The following is a 26529-nucleotide window of genomic DNA, read 5'->3' as shown; positions in this document are numbered from 1 at the left end:
ATTCCAATCCAGATATACACCTAAAAGAAACTCTTGCATGTGTGCACCAGGAAATATAAACAAGTACATAAGCACATTGTTTGTATGTAAGATATCTGAAATGTCCCTCATCAGTAAAATGGGTAGATTAATTATATTTTCATGCAATGAATACATCAGTAAAGATAATAAACCATCTACACACAGTAACATGGCTGAATCTGATGAATATAATGCTAGGTTTAAAAAAAGAAAAAAGCAAGCCTCAGAAGACTTACTCAATTTATAAACAGTTCAAATTCCATTTATACAGAATTCAAAAATATGCAAAACCAAACAATGTATGGTTTGAGATGTACACCTATGTGTTAAAACAATAAATAAAAGTGGGGGGGCGGATAAATATAAAATTTTGGAATAGCGGTTATCTACAAGGTAGTAGGAAAGATGAGATGAGAAGAGGTGCATAAGGAACTTCAAAGGATGACATTCTATTTCTTATACAAGGTGCTGAGTATGTGGGTATTTGCTGTTATTGTGCTATTCTTACATTTTACAGATATTATCTAAATTTTTTTGCAGCCACTAATACTTAATAAAAAATTTTATGGAAAATATATCTTCACTTACTTGAGACATTAATGCTCCTGAACAGCACACAATTATCACTAATGCCAAGTAAATGAATTTTATTACTTTCTACCAGCTATAGTCAGAGACTACTTATAAATTAGAAAACTTTCTCCTAAACCTAAAAACAAGTCACTGTGGTGTCATATCTCCTCATAGTGGTTCATTTTTATTTATACCTTATATTTAATTAAAATATAGCATAATAATAAAGAGAAGTATGAAATATAGCCTAAATATGAAATATAGCATAATAATAAAGAGAAAAATCTTTTAAAAGCTGATGCTGCAAAAGAAAAGGATCTAATGGGATAATATTTTATTCAAAGTGAAATACAGTACCCAACAGATTTTGTTGAAAGGAGAAAATTATAAAGTTAAAATTGTAGAATAATTTGGATTTTTTTTTCAGAGGTCTAAAATACCCATGTATTTGGCCAGGCGTGGTGGCTCACGCCTATAATCCTAGCACTCTGGGAGGCCGAGGCAGGCGGATTGCTCAAGGTCAGGAGTTTGAAACCAGCCTGAGCAAGAGCAAGACCCTGGTCCCTACTAAAAATAGAAAGAAATTAACTGGCCAACTAAAAACATATAGAAAAAATTAGCCAGGTATGGTGGCGCATGCCTATAGTCCCATCTACTTGGAAAGCTGAGACAGAAGGATTGCTTGAACCCAGGAGTTTGAGGTTGCTGTGAGCTAGGCTGACACCACAGCACTCTAGACTGGGCAACAGAGTGAGACTCTGTCTCAAAAAAATAAATAAATAAATAAAATACACGTGTGTGCTAAAAAATTTAAATGTCCTATCATCTCACATTTGCCATGTCTACCATAAACTATGTCACTTGAGGGAAATCCTAAGTATCTTTTGCTCACTGTTATGCCCTAGCAGAGGGCCAGATACAGAGCAGCCACTCAAAACATTTACTAAATGAATATTTAGGAGATTATTTCTAAGACAAAGATTATACAAGTAACTGTTTCATGAATAATAAAATCTACAAGAGAAAACTATTTTGACCTACCTGTAACGATATAACTTTTCCTTCCAAATTTTCTGCCTTTTTCTTCCATTCAGCTATAAGCTGTTTTTGCTTTTCTAGTTCAGCAGAATACATGGCTTTTTCCTCTATAAGAAAGTTACATTAGTATTTTGCAACTGTGTGATAAAACTGGAATTTTAAATCATTTGAAATTTTAAAAATGCAACAAAAACAGTTTAAATGTCTCAACAAGAAAATTTACATGCTTCAGTGATATTATTAAGTGGAGCTAAGATAGTAAGATCACTGTTTCCTCCGCCTAAGCCCTTCTCCATTGTGTCTATCATGCAGATTCTCCTCTCTCTTCATAACTCCACTCAATATTTCCTCTTTGGCCATGCTTTCTCTACAGCCTCAGTACCATACTATTTTGTATACATACTCACTCTAGTAATTATATTATAAAGCAGATCTAGACAATTCTCATATTAAAAATTCAAGATTTCAACCATATTAGTAACCCTGAGAGGACACATAGATTTAAAGTTTTGCTTAGGCACAAAACCATAAGCCCCTGTTACTTCATTATCTTCATAGCCTCTAATCACTTCCCACCCCCTAGCACTTAATTCACTGTCAATAACCACTGAATGCTCGAATAAATGGGTGAATGACCTAAAGTGGGTAAACAAGGATGGGAGGTAAAATGTAAAAAAGAATATTTGATTCTCAGGGTAAAACTGCTCTGGATACTGTTATTGTGTCTCCAAAAAGTATTTTCACTTGGACTAGAAAATGTAGTTACCTCAAATTACAGATGAATGACTAACAACAAGTTAATCAATATTTCAAAGGACAGTGATTACTGATGATCAACACTGAAGTTCAACCCCCAACCATTGTCTCAAAACCTAACCATCTTTCTTTTTTTTTTTTTGAGACAGTGTCTCACTTTGTTGCCCAGGCTAGAGTGAGAGTGCCGTGGCGTCAGCCTAGCTCACAGCAAACTCAAACTCCTGGCTCAAGCGATTCTACTGCCTCAGCCTCCCGAGTAGCTGGGACTACAGGCATGCACCACCATGCTCGGCTGATTTTTTTCTATATATATTAGTTGGCCAATTAATTTCTTTCTATATATAGTAGAGATGGGGTCTCGCTCTTGCTCAGGCTGGTTTCAGACTCCTGACCTTGAGCAATCCGCCTGCCTCGGCCTCCCAGAGTGCTAGGATTACAGGTGTGAGCCACTGCGCCCAGCCGCTAACCATCTTTTTTTATGTGTGTCTCTTTCTTTGTTTTACTCTCTGTATGACTTGACCATCTTTCCTCATGTTACCCTTATATTTTTTCAACTTGCACCTTAACTGGTAATATGATACTAAAACACATTTTTAGGCCAGGCACGGTAGCTAACACATGTAATCCCAGCACTTTGGAAGGTCAAGGGGGGAGGATCGCTTGAGGCCAGGAGTTCAAGACCAGCCTGGGCAACACAGTGAGACCTCATTCTGAAAAAAATAAAAAACTTAGCTGGGTATGGTGGCATGTGCCTATAGTCCCAGCTACTCAGGGGGTTAAGGTGGGGGGGCACCCCTTGAGCCCAAGAGGAGTTCAGGGTTACAGCGAGCCATGACTGTGCCACTGCATTCCAGCCTGGGAGACAGAGTAAGACCCTGTCTCTATTTAAAAAATAAATAAATAAAACAAATTTTTATTAATTACTAAATATAGTTTATGTTCCCTAGTCTTAATTGTAAAAGGAATCTAAACAACTTGTTGATGACTACTTACCCTTGCACCTTACGAGTGGGTAAGATTTCACAGATTTCCCCATGTCTAAAATAGCACTTAAATAAGGCAAAAATTACCAATAACTATAATTTTTCTTCATTGAAAGACTGATCATGCAACTTACCTTGTTGGAAATGCTCTAGTACCATCTGCAGGTTGGCTAGTGACAGGGCATACTGCTTTAACTGTTCCTGAGAGACAGAAAGCTGCACTGCAATTTCATCCCTTTGCTTGGAGACTATATTCAATTGTTCTTGCAAAGACTCTACCTGCACATTGGCTTGATGGCTAGAAACAAAGAATAAAGGTCAAACTGCTTCTATTGAGATACTTCAACAAGAAACACTTCCCTTATATCTTATAGCTCTAAACTTAAGTTAGATTTCAAAGTATTCAGATACTTTAACAAGATGAAACATCTTCCTTACTTTTTTTTTTTTTTTTTTTTTGAGACAGAGTCTCGCTTTGTTGTCCAGGCTAGAGTGAGTGCCGTGGCGTCAGCCTCGCTCACAGCAACCTCAAACTCCTGGGCTCGAGCGATCCTTCTGCCTCAGCCTCCCAAGTAGCTGGGACTACAGGCATGAGCCACCATGCCCGGCTAATTTTTTATATACATATCATTTGGCCAATTAATTTCTTTCTATTTATAGTAGAGACGGGGTCTTGCTCTTGCTCAGGCTGGTTTTGAACTCCTGACCTTGAGCAATCCGCCCGCCTCGGCCTCCCAGAGAGCTAGGATTACAGGCGTGAGCCACCGCGCCCAGCCTCTTCCTTACGTTTTTGTATTGTGGTAAAATACACGTAACACACAATATACCATTTTAATGTGTATAGTTCAGTGATGCCATGTACATTCACACTGTTGTGCGACCATCATCACCATCTATTTCCAGAACGTTTTTTATCTTCTCAAACTGAAACTCCATACCTATTAAATAGTAACTCCCCATCCTTTTCTTGGCAAGTGCCACTCTACTTTCTATATCCATGAATTTGATCTTCCTGATATTATATAGTATTAAAGTTAGATTCTAAAAAAACTTGAAGAGTTTCTCATCTTCGTTCTCCCTTTTTATTAATTCAATCATTATTCCTGTGAAAGTAATTCTGAACAAATGACAATCCTTTTATTAATAAAGACTAAAACTTGGCGGGGCATGGTGGCTCACACCTGTAATCCTAGCACTCTGGGAGGGTGAGGCGGGCGGATTGATTGAGGTCAGGAGTTCGAAACCAGCCTGAGAGAGACCCTGTCTCTACTAAAGAGGAAGAAATTAATTGACCAACTAAAAATATATATACAAAAAATTAGCTGGGCATGGTGGCACATGCCTGTAGTCCCAGCTACTTGGAAGGCTGAGGCAGTAAGGATCGTTTGAGCCCAGGAGATTGAGGTTGCTGTGAGCTAGGCTGATGCCACGGCACTCACTCTAGCCTGGGCAACAAAGTGAGACTCTATCTCAAAAAAAAAAAAAAAAATTTAAAAACAAAAAAAAAGGACTAAAACTTAGGCTAAATAAGAAATGTCAGCAAAAGAAAAATTTACAAATAGCCTGCAACTTTCATGTTTGCAAGCTAAAACTCTAAGATGGAATTTACCATAAAACATGTCATAAGGAACCTTGAAGTCATATTGTCTGGCTTTCGACCTAATAAGGAATGGATTTTATAACACTCACCTGCTTTCAACACTTGCAATCACGGTGAACTCACAACTTTCCAAAGGCTACCCCATTGATAAATTGCCCTGATTATTAAAGTATCTTTTATTACCATCTTTCTTTCTGCCTAGATTAAATATAATTCCTACCCCAAATAATAATCCAGAGACCCCTAAGAAACTTATATAGCACCTATCCAGGCTTATGTCACTGGTGTACTTCCTTAACGTATAATGATTATATTCAAAATATTGCACTAGTCTTTCTGGGTTTTTTAATGTAGTTCTTATTCAAGAACAGCCTATAAAGCACATGAAGATCACCTCACTTTGAAGAGACTTTACCCAATAGCACCCTCTTGTGGAAAGAACAGTAAATTGATCATCAGATCAAACAAAAAAATTTTTTAAAACATTAGCCAGGTATGTTGGTGCATGCTTGTAGTCCTAGCTAACAAGGAGGCTGAGGCAAGAGGATCACTTGAGGCCAAGAGTTTGAGGCTGTACTGAGCTATAATCGTGCCACTGCACCCCAGCCTGGGCAACAGAGTCTCACTGTATCCCCTCCCCGCCAAAAAAGAGTCACAGACTACAGTGTGAAACTCATTCACACATACATTCTCTGTCTGACCTTGAGCAGGTTATTAAATCTCTTTACCTTCAGATTCTTTTTTTTTTTTTTAATTTTTTTTTATTTTGGCATATTATGGGGGTACAGATTTTAAGGTTTCAATAAATGCCCATTTCCCCCTACCTTCAGATTCTTGATTGGTAAAATGGAAATAAAGAATTTTGTGAGAATGAGCTAACATGAAAAATGCTAAGTCTGACACTCAAGAAGTGTTAATACAAAAAAAAGAAAAAATTACCTTGCATTTTCCATTGCATTAGAGGATGAAACTAGCTTTTCCTCCAATACTGTGACTTTCTTTCTTAGTTTAGCCTCTCTATCTTCTGCAGCCAAAACTTCACGAGTATAAGAATCTTCTGATTCTAAAAGATGATTACGCAATCTCTCTAGTTCCTGGTTTAACCGAAATTCTTTGTCCCGTAAACGTTGAACCTAGGTAGAGGACACTTCTTTATTTTTCTTCTATAAAATGCTTCCCCCATGCAAAAGCCACTTTGTTATCAAATCTTCTTCCCATTATTGAAGTATATTAATTGTATATTAATTCCTCATACTGTAAGATATATTTACACTAGAAAACAATTCTGGAATCATCTTGAATATTCATCTGGAAACTTTATAAGATCTTATTCCCTGTGGCTATAATGGAAAATGGAATTATACAAAAGCACTCTGTATAAAGTATTCTTTGCAATAGACCACTTTTTAGTAAATCTCATTTTTTTCATACTTTATGAGTAACAAACTTTTCTTATATCCAAAATATGGTATGGTTTTCACTTTTGAAAACTGAAACAATACACACCCTGGGAGATCAAAATCTACTGTAGCACATCAGAAGATGATTAAGAAAAATCACCTAAGAGATAAATTCATTTTATTAGGTTAAGTATGAAATGTCCGATTTTCTTAAGTACTAAGTTTGACAGTTGCTATCTGTGACATTTCACTTTGACATGCCTTGCTTTATTTTTATTGTGAAGGTACATCCTCACAGTCTTTCAAACGCACATTTTGGCTTGTGATTGTCTTCCAAATTTTTTTTTAGAACAATTTTCGTGAAACCATGGATAAGTAAAAAATTCATGTAATTTTCAAATATGAGCTCTGTTGTGGAAACAATGCAGCACACATATCTTGAATGAAATGTTTGGGAAGGATGTAGCTAATGAAGGCACAGTACATCAATGGTTTGAGAAGTTCCATTCTGGTGATTTTAATCTTGAAAATGAGCCACATGGACAACCCAAGACCAAGGTGGATAAGATGAGCTGAAAGCTGTAGTGGAAGTGAATCCATCTCAACCTACGTGTGAATTAGCAGCGAGGTTTGACATTACTATTCCAACAACATTGGACCATTTGAAACAAATCAGCAAGGTAAAGAAGCTGGATAGATGGGGACTACATGAATTAAGCAAACATCAGAAGAGAAATCATCTCAAAGTTTTCCTTGTTGTCATGACATAAAGGCAAACCATTTCTACACTGTATTGTTACATGTGATGAAAATGGACTTTTTTGACAATCACAAGCATTCGGCACAACGGTTGGATAAAGAAGAAGTGCCGAAACACACTCCAAAACTGAATATTCATCAAAAAAGCTAATGGTGTCTGTTTGGTGGTCCAGCACTGGTATTACTCACTATAGCTTCATGAAACCTGGTCAATCGATTACAGCAGATGTCTACTGCAACCAACTGGATGAAATGATGAGGATGCTTGCGATTATGCAGCTGAGATTGGTCAATAGAGACAGGCCAATCCTCTTGCAAGACAACGCTTCACCACATGTTACACAAATAATGCTGCTCAAACAAACAGAAGCTAGACTTGGAAATTCTCTGTCATCCACCTTATTTACCAGACCTTGCACCAAGCAACTATCACTTCTTCCAGGCTTTAGACTACTTCTTGCAAGGAAAAATATTCAGTTCTCAAGCTGTGGAAAATGCCTTTAGCGATTTCATCTCCACTCACTCTCCAGGCTTCTTCACTGCTGGCATAAACAAAATGGCAAAACTGGCCGGGTATAGTGGCTCATGCCTCTAATCCTAGCACTCTGGGAGGCCAAGGCAGTAGGATCACTTGAGGTCAAGAGTTTGAGACCATTGGTGAGAATTCAACAAGTAAAAAAAGAAAAAGAAAAAAAAAAAAAAAAAAAAAAAAAGAGTTTGAGACCAGCCTGAGCAAGAGTGAGACCCTGTCTCTACTAAAAATAGAAAGAAATTAGCTGGACAACTAAAAATATATATAGAAAAAATTAGCTGTGCCATGGTGGCATCTCCCAGCTATCCAGGAGACGAAGGAAGCAGGATTGCCTAAGTCCAGGAGTTTGAGGTTGCTGTGAGCTAGGCTGGCACCACGGCACTCTAGCCTAGACAATACAGTGAGATTCTGTCTCCGAAAATAAAAAAATAAATAAATAAAAATAATTAAAAAAAGATGGCAAAACTGTGCCAATAACTTAGCCACATGCTTTGATTAACTGTACTGTTTCTTGTTTGAGATATAATAAAGTACACTTTTGATTCAAAATCGGACATTTCATATTTAGTGACCTAATACTTGACAATCCTTTCAGTTCTCTTAATAGTTATTGAACTGTTGATTCACTATTCCTTTAAAGTATAAATATACCTCATTCTGTAGGGCACTGTTTTCCATTTGTTTCTGTTTCAGAGACAACATGACTTGGTCTCTCTCCTGTTGAAATGTAACTGTCTTCTCCTGCATTGATTTAACTGCATTTAAAAGCTGATTCAACTCCCCAGTCTTGCCCTTTTGAAAAGAAATAACTCCAGCTTTAAATAAAAATACATTTTTAAAAAGACATTTTCTTTATCAAATAATTAATTGAAAAACACAGCTATGTCAAAGTCATCAAAACCAAGGAAAGTCTGAGAATCTGACCCAGTCTAGAGGAGCCCAAGGAGACATGACTTCTAAAATATAATGTGGTAACCTAGATGGGATGCTAGAACAGGAAAAGGACATTTGGTAAAAATTAAGAAATTCAAATATAGTATGAACTTTAGTTAACAGTAATGCCTCAACACTGGCTCATCAGCTATGACAAATGTACCATAGCAATGTAAGATGTTCACAACGGAAACTGGTATAAGGTATAGGAGAATTCTATCCACTATCTCTGCAACTGTTCTATAAATCTAAAACTATTCTAAAAGAAAAAGTTTATTAGAAATGTTTTAAAAAGAACCCAAAACACAAAAATCTCTTCAAATTTACCCTATACAACAAAGTATTCACAAACCCCAAAATCAACAAAATGTGGGTGTGCCCGTCTGTCCATTCATAAGCATCCACAACTGTTGTTAGAGAAAGTAACTTCACTGCAAAAGTAGGGCCATGAATTTCAGATGATAGCGGGAATTCTAAAAAGCACAAAAAAGTGTCAGGTTGTTTACAACCAATTCTTTTCTCTGTTTAAAATATGCATATCAAATGAATCTCTCTATGATTTAGTATCTTTTTTCATGTAGACTTTTTATTTCTTCAAGAATATATAATGCATCCCACTGAAACCAAAATATAAAACCATTTGTTCCTTTCATCTCAACAGTCTCTCCAGGATAGGGAGGCCAATATTTTCCAAATAGCTTTTCAGTTAATTTTTTTTCACATTACAGAGAAAAAGCAAATGTTTGGAAAAATTAAATAGAGTTGAAGATCTACTGAGGTCATCGTTTTCTCCCTAAAAATGATGCCATTTATTATATTCAAAATATAACCTAAAGATACTTATAGTATTGGAAGAAATTAGTTTACATTAATAACCTTCAAGTAATATGGTTAAGTACTACTTAACTAATTTAGGGAAGATTCCTAAAAGGTAGGAGGGCCTTAATAAAATCTGCACACTTTAGATCTGTACATGTCAATGATATATAACTAAATTGAATAAAATGCTAAAATTTCAAAAGAAAAAAATACATGCAACAGAAGACTTCATTATCCTACATTCTTGCATTCTACTCTTACAACCATACAGACCACACCCAATTTTGGTTAGTGAGCAATAGGAAGCTCTATCAATAGGAAGCTCTAGCTAGCCTGTAAGAAAGAGTCTTTCTCGCATCAATTACAGACCAGTACCATTAAAACTAAGAAGTTATCTCTGAAGGACAAAAACACCTCAACCCTGACAATCAGTGTACCTACTTACTCAGATGGCAAAGGAGAAAATGAAGTAAGTTTTCACAACTTCAATCCAAGACTCCAGGAGAGAACTTAACTGGCAAATGAAGTTTAATCATTTCGTATCTTGTGCCTGGCAGCATGTCAAAATGCTCAAGAATCACTAGTTGAATATTCTATTATTCTGCCTATCATCTCTTTCCAAATATCTGCTACTAAGAGTATAGCAATCACAGTAAAAAGGTATTACTGAATAAGTCTTACATAGCACCTATCATAGTGTAACAGGAGATCCTCAATAATTTTATTAAAATGAATTGCATGTAAAAATTTAAATATATCAAAAGCTACTGGCACTATCCATATAACTGCTATGATCCTTCATTTTATGGTTGAATAAACAAACCAATAAGGTCAAAACACATTGAAAGTCACATCAGTGACAGAGCTGGAATTAGAATATTTACTGAGCAAGGGGTGCCCTCTGCCATCCACAGCCATACCACCCTGAATGCGTCCGATTTCATCTGATCTCAGAAGCTAAGCAGGGTTGGGTCTGGTTAGTACTTGGATGGGAGGATATTTACTAAGCCTACTATGTGAAAAGTACTACTCGTGGCTAATGCTTTTCAAATTCCAAGTGGTGACTAAATGATTCATAAATATCAATTTGAGTCATCTAGCACATTGTTTTTTTTTTTTTTTTTTTTTTTTTTTTTTGAGACAGAGTCTCACTTTGTTGCCCAGGCTAGAGTGAGTGCCGTGGCGTCAGCCTAGCTCACAGCAACCTCAAACTCCTGGGCTCGAGTGATCCTTCTGCCTCAGCCTCCCGGGTAGCTGGGACTACAGGCATGTGCCACCATGCCCGGCTAATTTTTTTTTTATATATATATCAGTTGGCCAATTAATTTCTTTCTATTTATAGTAGAGACGGGGTCTCGCTCTTGCTCAGGCTGGTTTTGAACTCCTGACCTTGAGCAATCCGCCCGCCTCGGCCTCCCAAGAGCTAGGATTACAGGCGTGAGCCACAGCGCCCGGCCTAGCACATTGTTTTTTAAACAGAGAGTATCACATGTAGTAAGGGTAATTTCTGGTTTCCAAAACTTTTTAGTTTTACACACACACACACACACACACACACACACACACACACACCACACACAGTATGTCACAATGTAAATGTATTTCTTACTGTAGATCATGGTCAAAGATCTGCATATTTCACAGTGGTTCCCTTTACCTATAACAATCTCTAAAATGTTCATTAGCCCTTATTAGCAGCTACTAAAATATACCTAAAATTTGGGTTAAATTGAAGTGACTTCAAAATTCCCTCTTGTCACACATTTCTAAAGAAAAATATTAATTGCTACTAAATTCTTTTTCTACTTAAGCTGTAAAAAATTAATATGCTACTAAAAATGTTTGGAAATATCTAATAATTTGAGGAAGATAATTCCAGATGCCTCTGAGGAAAATTTATTTAGAATGACTCTCAACACCTTGAAACAAATATTCCTAAATGGGAAAATTCAGTCCTCTTCAAAGAGAATATCAATAAAGTAACATATTAAAGTCTCCTCCACACCCAACTTCCTTTTACAATACCCCAGCCAGCACATACCTGTTCTTTTTCTTTCAATAGTTGCTCAAAAGCAAGAGCCTTCTCCTTCATTGAATGACACTCAAACTCTCTTTCTCGAAGCATCATAGAAAATTTCATATTAGTCTCTTGTAATGCTTGATATTCTGTTTCCTTTCCCTTGGATGTTTCTACTATTTTTTCATTCTCCCCCTTTAGTTTACTAATGTCCATTTCTAAAATTAATATTCTCTCTTTCAAGTTTGTTACTGCCTGCCTCAAAAGTTCGTTTTCATTAACTTTGTTAGTGAAATTTTCATTTGAAAAAAGTAACTGATCACTTTTGGCTTTGATTAAGAGGTCTTTTTCCTTAAGTGATTTTTGTAAAATATCTTGTTTCTCCTTGAGCTCCTTAATTTCTGAATCAGTTTGTTCATATTTTTTTCTTTCCAGCTCTGAGCTGGCAGCAATCGAGTCAGACAATCTGTGATTATTTTCCTGAAGAGTTCTAATTGTCGCATCTTTTTCTTGCAGTGATTTTCTTAGCTCTTCTATCTCTTGCTGAAGAAACTGAGAAGACTCACTTGGTACATCAGACTCACTTGCTCTAAGAGACTCTGCTGACTGGGGAGTAAGCGATGATCCAGAAGAGAGCTGGGGTGAAATAATATCAAGTTTTCCTAAAAGAAGATCCTTGGTATTACAAAGCTGCCCTATGCTGTGTTGAACTTGTGCTAATTCCTGCCCAAAATTTTTTAGTTTGGTTTCATTCTGTTCATAACTTTGGATCAGGCCAGTATAGTCCACTTGTAATTTAGAATTATTATCACTCTCAACCAAAACTTGTGCCTGAAGTTGATGAAGTTCTTCTTGAAGTTGGGCTGACTCATGTTGCATATTTTGTACTGTGGTCATAACCTGCTGTTTCCATTCTTCCATTTTCTTTACTTGCTGTTTTAATTTATCACGTTCCTGCAGGAGCTCCTCAAACTGATTACTGTTGACACCTCCAACCTCAGTACCAGAGCTAGATGTTTGTAAAACTGCCAGTAAAGTCTGACATTTCTGACTTAATGCATCTATTTCAATGTCTTTTTCTCGAATGATACGTGATAAATTCTGAACAGTTTCTCTAAACATATCTTGGCTACTGCTTTCAAATCTAGTGGACAATTTTTTATTTTCATCTTGCAGCTTAATGAGGGCTGCTTCTTTGGCAGCAACTATATCCATCATTTTGTGATATTCTGTCTTTAGATGGCTATTTTCCCTTGTCTTGTCACTCAAAACAGCTAACACTTTTTCTCTTTCCATAGCATAGGCCTGCAGTTGCTGTTGAAGATAAACAATATCCTGGGTATATGAAGCTGAAGAAATTCTAGCATGAAGAGCTTGTATCTCCAAATCTTTTTGCTGGATAATCTGAGTTAGTTTACCAACCTCATCTTTGGACAACTGATCAATCTGTTTAGTTAAAGATACATTCTTTTCATTTAGAAGTTTAATCTCTAGTTCTCGTTCTTTTATTCCTTTTACTAACTTTTCAGTTTCAGCTTTAGATAAATCATGCTTTTCACTTCCATTCTCTATATTAAGGCTCTGAACTTTTGTTTCTTGAAAAATATCAGAATTCTCTGTTTGAATGTCCTGTCTTTCTTCATGCAACTGGGTTTTGATTTGTTCAATTGTTTTTTGCAAATTCTTAATTTCCTCATCTTTCTCTAAAAAGAGCTGGGTGTGGGTAACATTCATCTGCTCATGCTGGTATCTAAACTCATCCATTTCCTTCTTCTGCTCCTGTAAAGACTGAAGTAGTTGTATTTTACTCTGGTTTTGATCTTCAATTATTTTTTGGTAATGTTTAATTTCTTCTTCAAGATGATCCTTGATTATATTCAGTTGAGTTACCTCAGATTCTAGTCCAGTGATACTATCAAGGGTTTTAGGCTCAGCCACAGGAATGGCTCGACTCTGCTGTTCCCTGAGTCGTTCCAGTTCTTCTTGTAGATGATTATTTTCTTCTTTCATGGATCCAAGACTTCTATCCTTCTCCTCTATGGTCTGCCTCAAAATTTCATTTTTTCTTAAGGCCTCAGAATATTTAACTAATTCTCCTTGCAGTTCTGAACTTCTTTCTTCAAGTTTTTCAATCAAAATTTCTTTCTCATGTATAAGCTGTGTCAATTGCTTCTGCTCTTCTAAACTAGATGATAAAATTTCCTTAGTTTCTTTATTATTGGTATCCATTTGCTCAATATTCTTTTTGAGTTCATCTATTTCAAAGTCTTTCTCTCGATTGAGTTTAATTAGACGTTCATGTTCCTGCTGTAAGGCAGAGCTATTCAAATTACGTGCATTTGACAGTTCTTCAATGGTTTGCTTATACTTGTTTGCTTCTTCCAACAGTCTCTTTTCAGCTCGACACAACTCTGCTTCTATCTGTCCTTTTTCCAGTTTTAGAGTCTCCACCATAGTATTTTTTTCCAGAGAAATCTGATTGTTATCAGCAACAGTTTCTTCCAACTGATGCCTTACGTCTTCACATGCTAAAACCAACTTTTCATTTTCCATTTTGAGATCAAAAGCAACTTTCTTTAAATTTTCATTGAGCTGTTCTAGTTCTGAAAGATTTTGCTTTAAGTTTCTAACTTCTGCTTCTCTTTCTTTAAGTATGTTATCCTTACAATTACTGCTAGAGTCTTGATTAAGAGACTGAGTTAACTCATTTCTGACTCTAGAAAGCTCCTCCTCATTTTGTCTAATATGTTCCTTCAGTTCAAAGTTCTCCTTCTGGGTGTTTAAATTATTTTTTTGTGATTTATTTAGCTGATCTACTAAATCTTCTACTTTATCCTCAAGCTTCTGCTTGGTTAAATGTAATTCATTTAGGACTAGTTCACTTTGAATTAACTTATCTTTCTGCACATCTAACTCCTTAGTAATGTTCATTTTATCATCTTCAAGTTGATGAACTCTCTTTTTTTCATCATCTAGATCTTGTTTCAGTTTACTGATGATACTATCTCCTTCATTTCGTTGTTTTGATAGCTGATCTTTTATCAAAATCATGTGCTGAAAGAAAAATTAATTTGCATAACTTTACATTTGCTCATCTTAGTACCTAAAGAAAATTTTATAAAATTTTCATAATTTTATATAACAGAAGAATAATCCTCAGATATTTCTAACCCTTTTTAAAACAATTTTTTTCTACCACAACATCTCCTACAAAATTATTTACTAATATCTTACAGCAAATCCATTTTGTCTTTTTTTAATTTTATCATTTTCAGGATAAGAATTTAAAACCAAAGATAGTAAAATTAAGTTTATTTATTTTTAACTCTTTTTTTTTTTTTGAGACAGAGTCTCGCTTTGTTGCTCAGGCCAGAGTGAGTGCCGTGGCGTCAGCCTCGCTCACAGCAACCTCAAACTCCTGGGTTCAAGCAATCCTACTGCCTCAGCCTCCCCAGTAGCTGGGACTACAGGCATGCACCACCATGCCCGGCTAATTTTTTTCTATATATATATTAGTCGGCCGATTAATTTCTTTCTGTTTATAGTAGAGACCGGGTCTTGCTCTTGCTCAGGCTGATTTCGAACTCCTGACCTCTAGCAATCTGCCCACCTCGGCCTCCCAGAGTGCTAGGATTACAGGCGTGAGCCACCACGCCCAGCCTATTTTTAACTCTTAAACACTAGCTCAGGAGTCAACAAAGTATAGCTGATGGGCCAAATCAGGCATGATGCCTGTTTTTATAAATAAAATTTCATTGAACACAGCCACACTCATATGTTTATATATCCTAACAGCAGACTTGAGTAGTTGTAACTAAGACCGTATGGCTTGCAAAGCCAAAAATATTTACTATTAAGCACTTCACACAAAAAAATTTCTCATAGCACAGTCATAGCATTGTAAAAAAAAAAAAAAAAAAAAAAAAAATTTCTCAATCTCTATGACTCGGGCATTAATGAACTAAAATATTAATTAAATCACAAAATTTAATTACACCCGCTGTTTCTGCATGTTAATCCAGTATTAAGTCTACCTCACTGGGCTTAATAGAATACTACCTTTGTAGCTGCTTGGTTCTGTTTGTCCAATTCTTCTAACTCAGCTACCAGTATTTCCTTTTCATTAATACTCTGATTAAGTTCTTGTTCCTTTGCCTCCAAATTAAGTCTTAGGTCATGTAATTCTGAATCCAAACTCATGTCTCTTGTAGCTGTACTTTTGATTACTTCATATTCATTGTTCAATTTTAAAAGTGATATCTGAAGTTCTTCCTGAAATAATAAAAGGGAAAAGCAACACATATTGTCAAACAAAAAGGAGACACCAAAAGATTAAAAATATATATATAAATATAACTTGGGAATCTATTATAAATGCTCTCTACTAGAATCATTACTGAATATCTCAATAATGATATATAAAATTCAACAAACTATGGCCTTCATGTGCAATTTTATTTGTATCTTCAAACAAAACATTTCTATAACCCTAGATGAGATGCAAAGATTGCAAGACTGTCTTCTAGCTCCAATTCTTTAGACAAAAAGTCTCCATTTGAGAGCCTAAATTCCTTAATTAAAAGAACCTGAGATATACCTCATAAATGAGACCCAATGAAAGCTGTAATAGAGCATCTGCATTACAAATCTTATTTCCTTCTAATTCAAAAGTTTATTTTAAATTACATCTGGAAGATGGAAATAGCATTCTCTTATGTCTTTGTAAAGTTATCTATTCAATTAGGAGAACCACATTTTTTTCAGGTGGATCTTGAAAGCACCTTGTAGGTACTTTTGACATTCTTAATCAGTAGGCAGACCCATGGCAGACACAGTTCAAGAAAGTGTTACAACAGACTACTTAATATCAAAAGAAAGGAGAATCAGCTACCAGGAACAGCTACAGAATCCAAAAACATCATGAAAAGGTTATAGGTCCTACAGAGATATGGGCAGAGAGGTCTGCAAACTCAATCAGATAAAGAGCAGAATACAAAGGGAGCAGAAACAGAACAGAGAAAAAATATATAATATAGTAATAAAAAATGACTGGGAGACACTACTGGCACGTAGTGAGTAGAAAAAGGGGTAGCAAGAATCACACAGCACATAGGACAATGCACACAACTAAGAATTTTCCCACTTAAATGCCAACAGCGCCCCCCCTTTGAGAAACATTGCTTATATACTAATGTGGAAAGCTGTTGAAAACATACTGTCAAGATATGTAAGAGCAGTATTGACAGTATGCTCACATTTGTATTTTTAAAGTTATTTATATATATAATCATACATGCATAGATACAGTCTGGAAAGAAATATCAGAAATTGGTAAGAGACTGCCTCTGGGAAAGAGGCCAAGCAAAAGAAGTGCAAAGGGTAGATATACCACTTACTGTCTGAAGTTTGTCAATATGTATTATTGAACACAAATATCACTAAATAGGTATTACTTTTAAAAAGCTAAGAATTTAAATTAAGACTTATGAATGCCCTATATTTAAATACCTGCGTTAGCCCAGGAATTACTCCCAAGTGGTATAAACAAAAATACCTCTCCCCATACAGAATCTTATTCCATCCTTGCCACCAATACACAAAAAAGTACCTTATTTCTACCACTGAATTGCTCCTCTTTGCCCCTCACCACTAATAAATTCCTGTCCACCACAACAGACACATTCTGAGGCATATAAGCAGTTATTACAGTATGCTACTCCAAACCTCCTGACCCACCTGTGTATGCTGCTATTGTCAGAACTTCATCTGCAACCAAATCAGGGCCATTAAGTATGTTTCCTATTCCTATCTGTGTGCCTAATTTATCTCTAAACATAAACTCTGGCCAGTCTGTCATATTCTGAACCTTGCCCAGGTACTTCAACCTGTCTTGACAAGCATCAGTGAGATCAGCTTTGCCTTCAGGACTCTCAATAACTAAACATTTAATTTTGATATAAACTGGCCTTTAGCTGTGAATTATTAATACACACAGCATTTTAATTCTGCCCCCATTTTTACAGCACCCACCTTTTCTTGACTCAATAATGCCTTCTCTTTTTCTAAAACTTGAACTTGCATTTTAAGTTTCAGATTGTCTTCAGCAAGACTGTCATCCTACAAAAATGTGAAAGCAGTGTTTTCAGATGACAAGAAATTTCCAGTTTACAAAAAAAACAGGCAAGCTATATAACTGTGCACTTCAACTCAGTATTTCTTTTGTGATATATAAAAATTATAAGAATGAAACATTGGAAGATCTAAAGCAAATCATTAACTTTAGGTATTCTTATAGATAAGGGATTTATTATATTCAAAAAATATAAAAATATATTTGGAAAATAACTTGTAATGATTAGAAAGGAACAACTCCCTGAATTCCTTAAGAAAGATCAAAATGCATTTCTCACTTTGATATAGGATTTGCTTCTACTATCTCTACACATACAACACTTACCAAATTAATCTTTAAAGAGATATACTCACATTTTTCAATTATGAAACTTCTTAAATTATGTCAATTTATGATGCAAAAAGTTTGTTATTAATAGGCAAACATAAGATTACTGAGATGAAAGTTCCTAGGGTTAGTTCTCATGAATTTGTTTTAAAAAAAAGACATAAAATAAAGCAACTATAATAAATCAAAATTGTTTTTCTTAGTAAACCAATGATGAAAGCTTTTTCCTTCAAAATGAATTTACCTGGTTTAAACTACTCAGTCTCATTATTTCATTTTCTGCATCTGTAAAAGCAAATGAATTTGACATTAAAATTATTTAGAATAACTTATTACTTCCTACATTAAACTCAGGAATGCAACCCAGTTAACATATTAACTGCCATGTGAGTTGTATATGACTCACAATAGTTCTGAGCCCAGGGCCTCATGAAGCATATGTAACTCACGTCTCTTCAACTTGGGAGCCACGAGAACTATTTTTCAAGTTGCATATAACTGATATACAGAAAACAATAAAAAAATAACAAATTTTTCATTAAATTAGAAAGGACCATTTTGCTTTTGAAATTTTTATTCTATTTTCCTCATAAACCACCATGGTCCCAAGGAAAAAACTTTTTCTACTGTAGTAGTCAATGTGTTAAAACAAAGTATATATCTAAAAACAATTAGCAAGCACTAACAGTTCTGAGTGAATATTTTTATTTAATATCACTATTTTGACTTTATCAAATAAATAAAAATATAAATGCCAGTTAAAAAGCATGTTAAAATCCAATTCTATGGAAAAAAATGTCAGACAGAATTATAATTGTATTCTGGGTGAGTCATAAGTTACTGCCTTGATAAAAAAATTAACAACTACGTTTCAAAACAAGTTGATTAGTTTGAGTAGCAGGAAACAGTACAAGGTCTAAGATTTGAAGAAAATAACTTAAAAGTAATAAATGTGTATTTATACCACAAATAATCTCTCAATTATCTAAAATAATTCTGACATGACTGCTGATAAAAAGACCATTCAGTCTGGTATTACAAATAGATCCAAAATTGAAAAAATTCTAGAAGAGGAACACAAAGACAATATCCTGAGATCAGCTGAATTAACTGATTTAACATTCATTAAGGACATACTGAGCATTTATTATATTATTTGTATATATAATATTATAATATTTATTATATTACTATGAGGCCAGGTACTAGACAACAAACTGGAAAAATTTAGTCTGCTCTCAAAGAGCTTACAATTCAAAAAACTAGCAAACACATGATTACAATACAGTGTGATATAGCAAGTACGAGGTGCTATGAGAGCAAAAAGGGCAAACAAACATCTGGCTAGATGTGGTGGCTCACACCTATAATCCCAGCACTTGGGAGACCAAGGCTAGAGGATTACTTAAGGTCAAGAGTTCAAAACCAGCCTGGGCAATATAGTGAGGCCTCATCTCTACAAACTAGTTGAGCATGGTGGCATGCACCTGTAGTCCCAGCTACTTGGGAGGCTGAGGCAGGAGGATCACTTGAGTCCAGGAATTCAAGGCTGCAGTGAACTATGAATCCTATCACTGTACTCCAGCCTGGGTGACAGAGCAAGACCCTGTTCTCAAGAAAAAAAGAAGGTGGGGAGGGAAAGTAGCTAATTTAGCACAGAGGGAGTGAAAAGGGCTAGGGAAGCAGCAGTACTAGGTAACTCCCAGGGGAAGTAATACCTACACTGAATCAATACACTATGAGTTAGCTAAAAGAGACATGGAGATACTCCACACAGAGAACGCAGCAAATGCAAAGGTGACAGAGAGAAGAGGCAACATTGCTGGTTGAAGGACCTACAGAAAGTTCAATATGGCTAAAGCTTAGAATGTTTAGAGAACAAGAAGAGTAGACGCTGAACAGTAGACATGAACTAGATCGTGATAGATATATTTCCAATTAAGAAGTTTAGACTTTATCATGAAGTTCACCGAGAGCCACAAAGTACTAAAAGCAGGAGAATAACCTGCTTTGCATTTCTGAAAAATTATTCTGGCTGTAGAATGAAAAAAATGGATTGAAGAAGGAATTATGGAGATCGGAGAATAAAAAGCTAACACTTTTATAATATTTACTATTGGCCAGACACTGTCTTAAAAAGGACGCTGCAGCTAGTGACTTATAGAAATCGTCATTAATACTATTAATACAACAACTACGAGGATGATATTATTAATATCCTAACCCTATGGATGAATAAACCAAGGCATAGAGATGTTAACTAACTTGCCCAAGGTTAGCTAGTTAGTGATAGAGCTGGATTCCAACCCTGTTATTAACCACTGTGCTATTCTGCACTGTTAAGAGATTTGTTGTAGTTAACATAGAGAAAAAGCAATTATGACTGGCTGAAGTAATTCCATGACAATGGAAATGGAAAAAAGGAGGAGGACTAGGGCAGGTTTGTTTTTTAAGCAAATAAACTAATATGGATCACCCAATATGACAAATAATTATGTAAGTTTATTTATTCATTTATTTTTCAAGATAGAGTCTCACTCAGTTGTGCAGTGGTGCGTTCATAGCTTACTGCAGTCTCAAACTCCTGGGCTCAAGCAATTCTCCTGCTTCAGCCTCTTGAATAGGTGGGACTACAGACGTGCAGCTAATTTTTTTTCTTTTTCTTTCTTTCTTCTTTTTTTTTTTTTACATTGATGAAGATCAATGTAAAACAGAACATTGATCAATGTAAATCAGAACATCTTTTTTTTTTTTTAAGAGATAAGGTCTCTCTATGTTGCCCATGCTGGTCTCAAACTCCTGGCCTCAAGCAATCCTCCCACGTTGCTGAGATTATAAGCGTGAGCCACCATACACAGCTTCATAAATTTATTCTTTAAAAAGCAGAGCTACTTTGATTGAACTCAATAAGAAAGAAGTCCAGAACTCCACTGTACTACTTTCCCTTTGCCTGCATGGCAGTTTCCTAGACTGGTGCACCTGTGAGAAACTCTAGAGCTTTTCTAGGATATAATCCTGAAACATCACTAAACCAGACAGCTAAGAAAATAGAACTTCCAGGACTTGCTAGGTGAGGATTCCCAGGCTTTCTGTTTTGGGAAGCTGTAAATGCTACGAATCACCAAGGTAGGGAAAGGAAGAGGAGAAGGAGGACACTAACTTAACTTTGAAACTAACTTAAGTTTGAAATTCCATGTGATGTACAGAGAGTTAGCTGTCTAGATCAGGAGCTCATGATAAACTACTGGGTGAGGGATACAGATGGTGAGGGGGTGACAAGCACAAGGGCTGGAAACCTTCAAAGGAAGAATAAATGAGTTCATAAAATTAGAGTTTATACCATGAGGAGAGGGCAAAGTGCAAAACAAAATGCATCTTTTCAGCAAAAGAGCTCCCTTTGTTTTCCTGGCATGAATGAATACTGGTGTTTGGCCTATTTCATTTAGTACTTATTTTTTTTGTAGCACAGAATACTAATACAGTAACTAAATATCATCTTGAGCATAGAAAATGGTAAAAGACCTATGGCTCTTGTCACTCAGGCCTTTGCTTCAATACAGGAGATCATTTCAAAAGTGCATAATAGATTTTTGAAGAAGAAAAGATGCATTCCCTAATGGGAGCGTCCAGGTCCTGGTGAGTTACAGAAAGTATTCACTTCAGTATAGGTTAAAAGAAACAGAACCATCTTCCTAACAATGTCTACATACACAAACATTTCTCAGAAATCCACTTGGCTTCCACAATCAATGAGCTCCATGTAAATACTTAAAGGATAAGAAAGGGAGGTTGAGAAACACCTAGCCAATACTTTTCCCTTTTTAGTAGAAAATTCCTATTTGCAATCTATTAACTATGGTAATGAATCCAAAGCAAATAATTCTACTCCAATTACACACAGCCATTTACATGAGCACTCCATTTACACAAGTATACTATTATTCAAGTATTTGTCTCTAAAAACAACTAGTAGGCAATGAAACACCAATCTGAAATAAGTTTCAAACATTTTATACCAGACAGTGCTTGCCGTAGTCTGAACACTTCTTCCACTGATGTGCTCTGTGGAAGAATCCTTTCCTTTTCTGTCACAGTATCATTTTGCTGCAATTTACTACATTCCAATTTCAAGCTTTCACATTCTTCAATTATTTGTCTCTTTTCCACATTTAGCTGTTCTTGTTCTCTTCTCAAAACATCTCTGTCATTTTCTACAGAAGATAATTTTTTATTTATGTCTTTTATTTGATCCTCAAGTTCTTCAATTTTTTTTGTAGACTCTACTTTTTCAGTTTGTAGAACTTGAATATTTTTTTGCATCTCCTGGATTTTAGAGTGATCAGTTTCTACAACTCCAGAGCCACCTAGAACATAAACATAAAATCAAGGACATCAAATGTCAAGTACCAAGAAATAAATAGCTTGCTATATACAACTAAAAGATTTAAGAGATTTCAGACTTTGGAAAGCTTAAAAAGAAAAGTTAATTACTATAATAAACTAAGTATTTCTAAATAAATAAAAAGCTGGGAAAAGATTTGTGAATCAACTACTTAAAAAAGCCTACGGGCCGGGCGTGGTGGCTCACGCCTGTAATCCTAGCTCTCTGGGAGGCCGATACGGGCGGATTGCTCAAGGTCAGGAGTTCGAAACCAGCCTGAGCAAGAGCGAGACCTCATCTCTACTATAAATAGAAAGAAATTAATTGGCCAACTAATATATATAGAAAAAATTAGCCGGGCATGGTGGCGCATGCCTGTAGTCCCAGCTACTCGGGAGGCTGAGGCAGGAGGATCGCTTGAGCCCAGGAGTTTGAGGTTGCTGTGAGCTAGGCTGACGCCACGGCACTCACTCTAGCCTGGGCAACAAGTAAGACTTTGTCTCAAAAAAAAAAAAAAAAGCCTATGTATCTGAATTTGAAAGAAAGTGAAAATATCTCTAATCATTTATACCAAAGTGTCATCACCAACAATGCAAATCTATGAATAATAACTACCACATCTATGAATAATAACTATGAATAATAACAACCACAAAAGCAAAAGGACCTTTCCATTTGTGCAGAATCTTGACAGTGGTGCGTGGTGCCATTGCAAATTTCCAGCAGATTAACAGAACTAGACATTTACTCATTCTTTAGAATTTAGTCCAGGTTTATAGCAGTGTCCTGGTCTTAGAGTGCTAGCTTTGTCATTTACTTATGTCATCTAATATGTTAAATTAATAAAACTAATAACCTTGCTGTAACAGATTTTCAAGTTCTTCAATTCGTTCCTCATAGTCACTTAATTCCTCTCGATGCCGACGAGTTATTTCTGTCAATTTCTGTTGATGTGCATTCTGCAATACTGACATTTCATGTTGATGGTCATCAATTTCTTGACTTCGGTTCTGTTTAAGTTCCTTAAAAAATAAAAACAAAGTTAACCAAATTTATAATCAATAGATTTACCTAAGCTGTTTATTTCACTGCTGTCCAAAAGTCTGCATCATTAAAAATAATTCTTTGAACATATAAAGGCTAAAAAGAATTCAAACATAGGCCCCAAACTAGGACAATTCTGAAAGACTCCACCCTTTCCTTTCATAGGTCTTAAAATCAGTTTTTCTACTATTAATGAGGGAACATCAGCAAGAAATCACTGAAACAAGATAGCCAAAAATGTCTTCCCTTAGTATCTATGACTACGAACTTCTCCTTTTCCTAATGACATATTCTACCAATATCTGTATCAACCCTCTGGCCAATCTGTACCTGCTGTCCTCTCACTCAGCCTTTCCTTTCACCAGTCTTTTCTGGACAGGCAAACTATTAACCAAGGTGCCTTGCTATCCATGTTGAGATCATCAGCGTCTCTCCCAGGAACCTAGATCTGGAGTTGAGTCCCTCAACCAGGGAAGCTGGTTGTATGGGAAGTGTTATGACAGCTGCACCCTCAAGAGCCTTGTCACCGTGTCCCACCACCCAGATTCCTGACTCTGTTCCCACTCCTCTTCTTCCTGAGGCCAGAATACTCAACTCCTCCTTCAATCCTATGGATGGACAACTCTAATAGACCAAGATTTCTTCCAGTAAATCCTCTTTTGCTTAATTAGCCAGATATGATTTTTGCTGCTTATAACCAACAATCCTAAATTAGCTTCTATTTCTTGAGAAGACAAGTAAAAGTTATCCTATGTACTTTAATCCTATGCACTTATTTATGTGCCAGCACTGGGGTAAAAGCTTTACATTTAAACCTCAAAACAAGGTAGGCATTATAACAGTATCTACTTTATTGATAATAAAACACAAGTTTGAAAAGGTTAAATAATTTGCCCAAAGTAGCACAGGTGGTAAATAAACAGCCAACATTTAAACACAGGTCTGACTCTAGAACTTACCCACATGAGTATGATAATAATAAAACCAAAAGCTAAAAAGTCTGAATCTGACAATAATTTAAACATTAAAACAATTCATTGTCACAATAAATACATGTAACTAAGATTTTTCTTGGAAGAAATAATTGACACAAACTAGCTAAATTCCACCGCTAAGGTGAAATAATTATTTACAATGAATAATACTGGTATTTTATCTTGTCAATATCCTTTAACCCTTAATCTTGAAACCTCAGCAACCTTGGAATTCTGTTTTAATACAGTTTTACAAGATAGAGTGTAGAGACTTATGAAATATAAACTAGTTAATAAACGTTCAAAACCAAGTAATTTTAGAAAGACAGATTTTTATATACATTACTTGTCATAAAGAATAAGGAAGATCCAAAACATTAAAAAAGAAATGAGTATTTTATAACTGAGACTTTTGCTAATTTAGGCTTATGCTTTTAATAAACGGATTTCAGATGTATAATAGTCACAGTCAACAATTTGATTACCTTAATGATATTTTGTAGTTTACAGATTTCACTTTGATCAGAGCTATGTGTTCCTTGTGCTTTAGAAGTCTAGATCAGAAAAGGAGAATTAGAAAATAATTAAGAAATTATACTGTTTCCTGTAAAGTAGAAAGTCATACACTAACTGAGATATAATACTTTTCAAAAAAGAGGCATTTCCCAGACAGATTCTGATTAAAGAATGCCAAGTACCTTTTAAAGAACCTAGCCCAACAGTAATACACAATAAATAAAAGATACTATATTCAAGAATTTACTAACTGGGAAGACAGCAGTTTTACAAAATAAAGATGGAAAAAATTATAGACTGTATTACTTAGCATAACAAAATAGATGTGGAGATAACTGGGCAGCTTTCTAAAAGGAAATTTCTAAAATGGAAAGTTATTCAACATTAATAATGATTCAGTAAAAATCTTAAAAAATTATTTTACCCAGAAGATATATTCTCCAATAGAGAATAATCTTTGGTTTGACAAGTAAATAAAAGAAAGAATTTTGGGATTCTTCTCTCATTCAAAGCTACATGTTGTTCATTTATTTTTATTAACATTTACTATTTAGCATGCTAATGAACCAAAAGCTGCTCTAGTGCTGAAAGAAGGAACACAGTATTATAATGGAATGAACACATGATTTGGAGTCAAAACACATGTGTTTGAACTATAACTTAATAACCATGGCAATGTGTATATTAAACTAAATTTTAGTTTCCTTTTATGCAAAATAGAGGTAATAAATATGTCACATAGTTATTAAAGATAATATAATGAATTGGAATAATATATATGGGAGCATCTTATAAGGCATACTACAAATATTAATTATGCCTTGCTAGAAAATTAAATCCCCTGAAAGGTCTCAATGATGCTTTTTCACCTGTATATTCCAGGACAGGTTTGTCATAGAATAGGCATTCAAAATAAGCTAAAGAGAACAAATCAAATACCCTTCTCTTTCCTATGGAATTCTACCCTAAGAGCAATATTTCTTAAAATATATTCTTCCAATTATCAGAATCACCTAGAATATTTATTTGTTTGAATGTATTTTTTATGACTCTAAAATATACTACTAAATTGAACTCTGAAAGTAGAACAGGGAGTCTACAATATTATCAAGTTCCCCAGGTTACTCTTACACATACAAAATTTAAGAACTACTGCTTTTTTTTTTTTTTTTTTTTTTTTTTGAGACAGAGTCTCGCTTTGTTGCCCAGGCTAGAGTGAGTGCCATGGCGTCAGCCTAGCTCACAGCAACCTCAATCTCCTGGCTCAAGCAATCCTCCTGCCTCAGCCTCCCAAGTAGCTGGGACTACAGGCATTCGCCACCATGCCCGGCTAATTTTTTCTATATATATATTAGTTGGCCAATTAATTTCTTTCTATTTATAGTAGAGACGGGGTCTCGCTCTTGCTCAGGCTGGTTTCGAACTCCTGACCTCGAGCAATCCGCCCGCCTCGGCCTCCCAGAGAGCTAGGATTACAGGCGTGAGCCACCGCGCCCGGCCGAACTACTGCTTTTTGAAGATAAAATGGACAAACAAGCCATCTTCTCTAAGGTTATTTTAGGTATTGGAAATGTCTAGCAACTTGGAAAGCAAGGAGGTAATTTAAATTGGCATTTCTCCTTTACATAACTGGATTACATTCACAAAACGATATAAAATAATCTCTTTGCTTATAAACTCTGTTTTTTTCTACATTGATAAAATCAAATCCAAATGAACAATG

At 35.5% G+C, this 26529-nt stretch overlaps 1 protein-coding gene across 2 annotated transcripts in view; it reads right to left on the bottom strand.

The window, feature by feature from the left end:
* TRIP11 (thyroid hormone receptor interactor 11) overlaps positions 1-26529 on the bottom strand; it is a 67799-nt gene that overhangs the window by 24980 nt on the left and 16290 nt on the right. For both annotated transcript variants that reach the window (XM_076003767.1, XM_076003768.1), the window contains exons 5-15: positions 24776-24844; positions 23129-23294; positions 21908-22255; positions 18136-18176; positions 17462-17548; positions 15491-15703; positions 11456-14485; positions 8314-8454; positions 5911-6104; positions 3506-3669; positions 1636-1739 (exon numbers count right to left, since the gene is read on the bottom strand). In XM_076003767.1, coding sequence (XP_075859882.1) covers positions 1636-1739; positions 3506-3669; positions 5911-6104; positions 8314-8454; positions 11456-14485; positions 15491-15703; positions 17462-17548; positions 18136-18176; positions 21908-22255; positions 23129-23294; positions 24776-24844 — 4557 coding nt within the window. The remainder of the gene's footprint in view (positions 1-1635; positions 1740-3505; positions 3670-5910; positions 6105-8313; positions 8455-11455; positions 14486-15490; positions 15704-17461; positions 17549-18135; positions 18177-21907; positions 22256-23128; positions 23295-24775; positions 24845-26529) is intronic.

This window comes from Microcebus murinus, chromosome 6 (genome assembly GCF_040939455.1).
Source record: "Microcebus murinus isolate Inina chromosome 6, M.murinus_Inina_mat1.0, whole genome shotgun sequence".
NCBI classification, from domain to species: domain Eukaryota; kingdom Metazoa; phylum Chordata; class Mammalia; order Primates; family Cheirogaleidae; genus Microcebus; species Microcebus murinus.
Note: the sequence above shows the minus strand (reverse complement) of the source record. Positions and strands in the feature narration are given on the sequence as shown.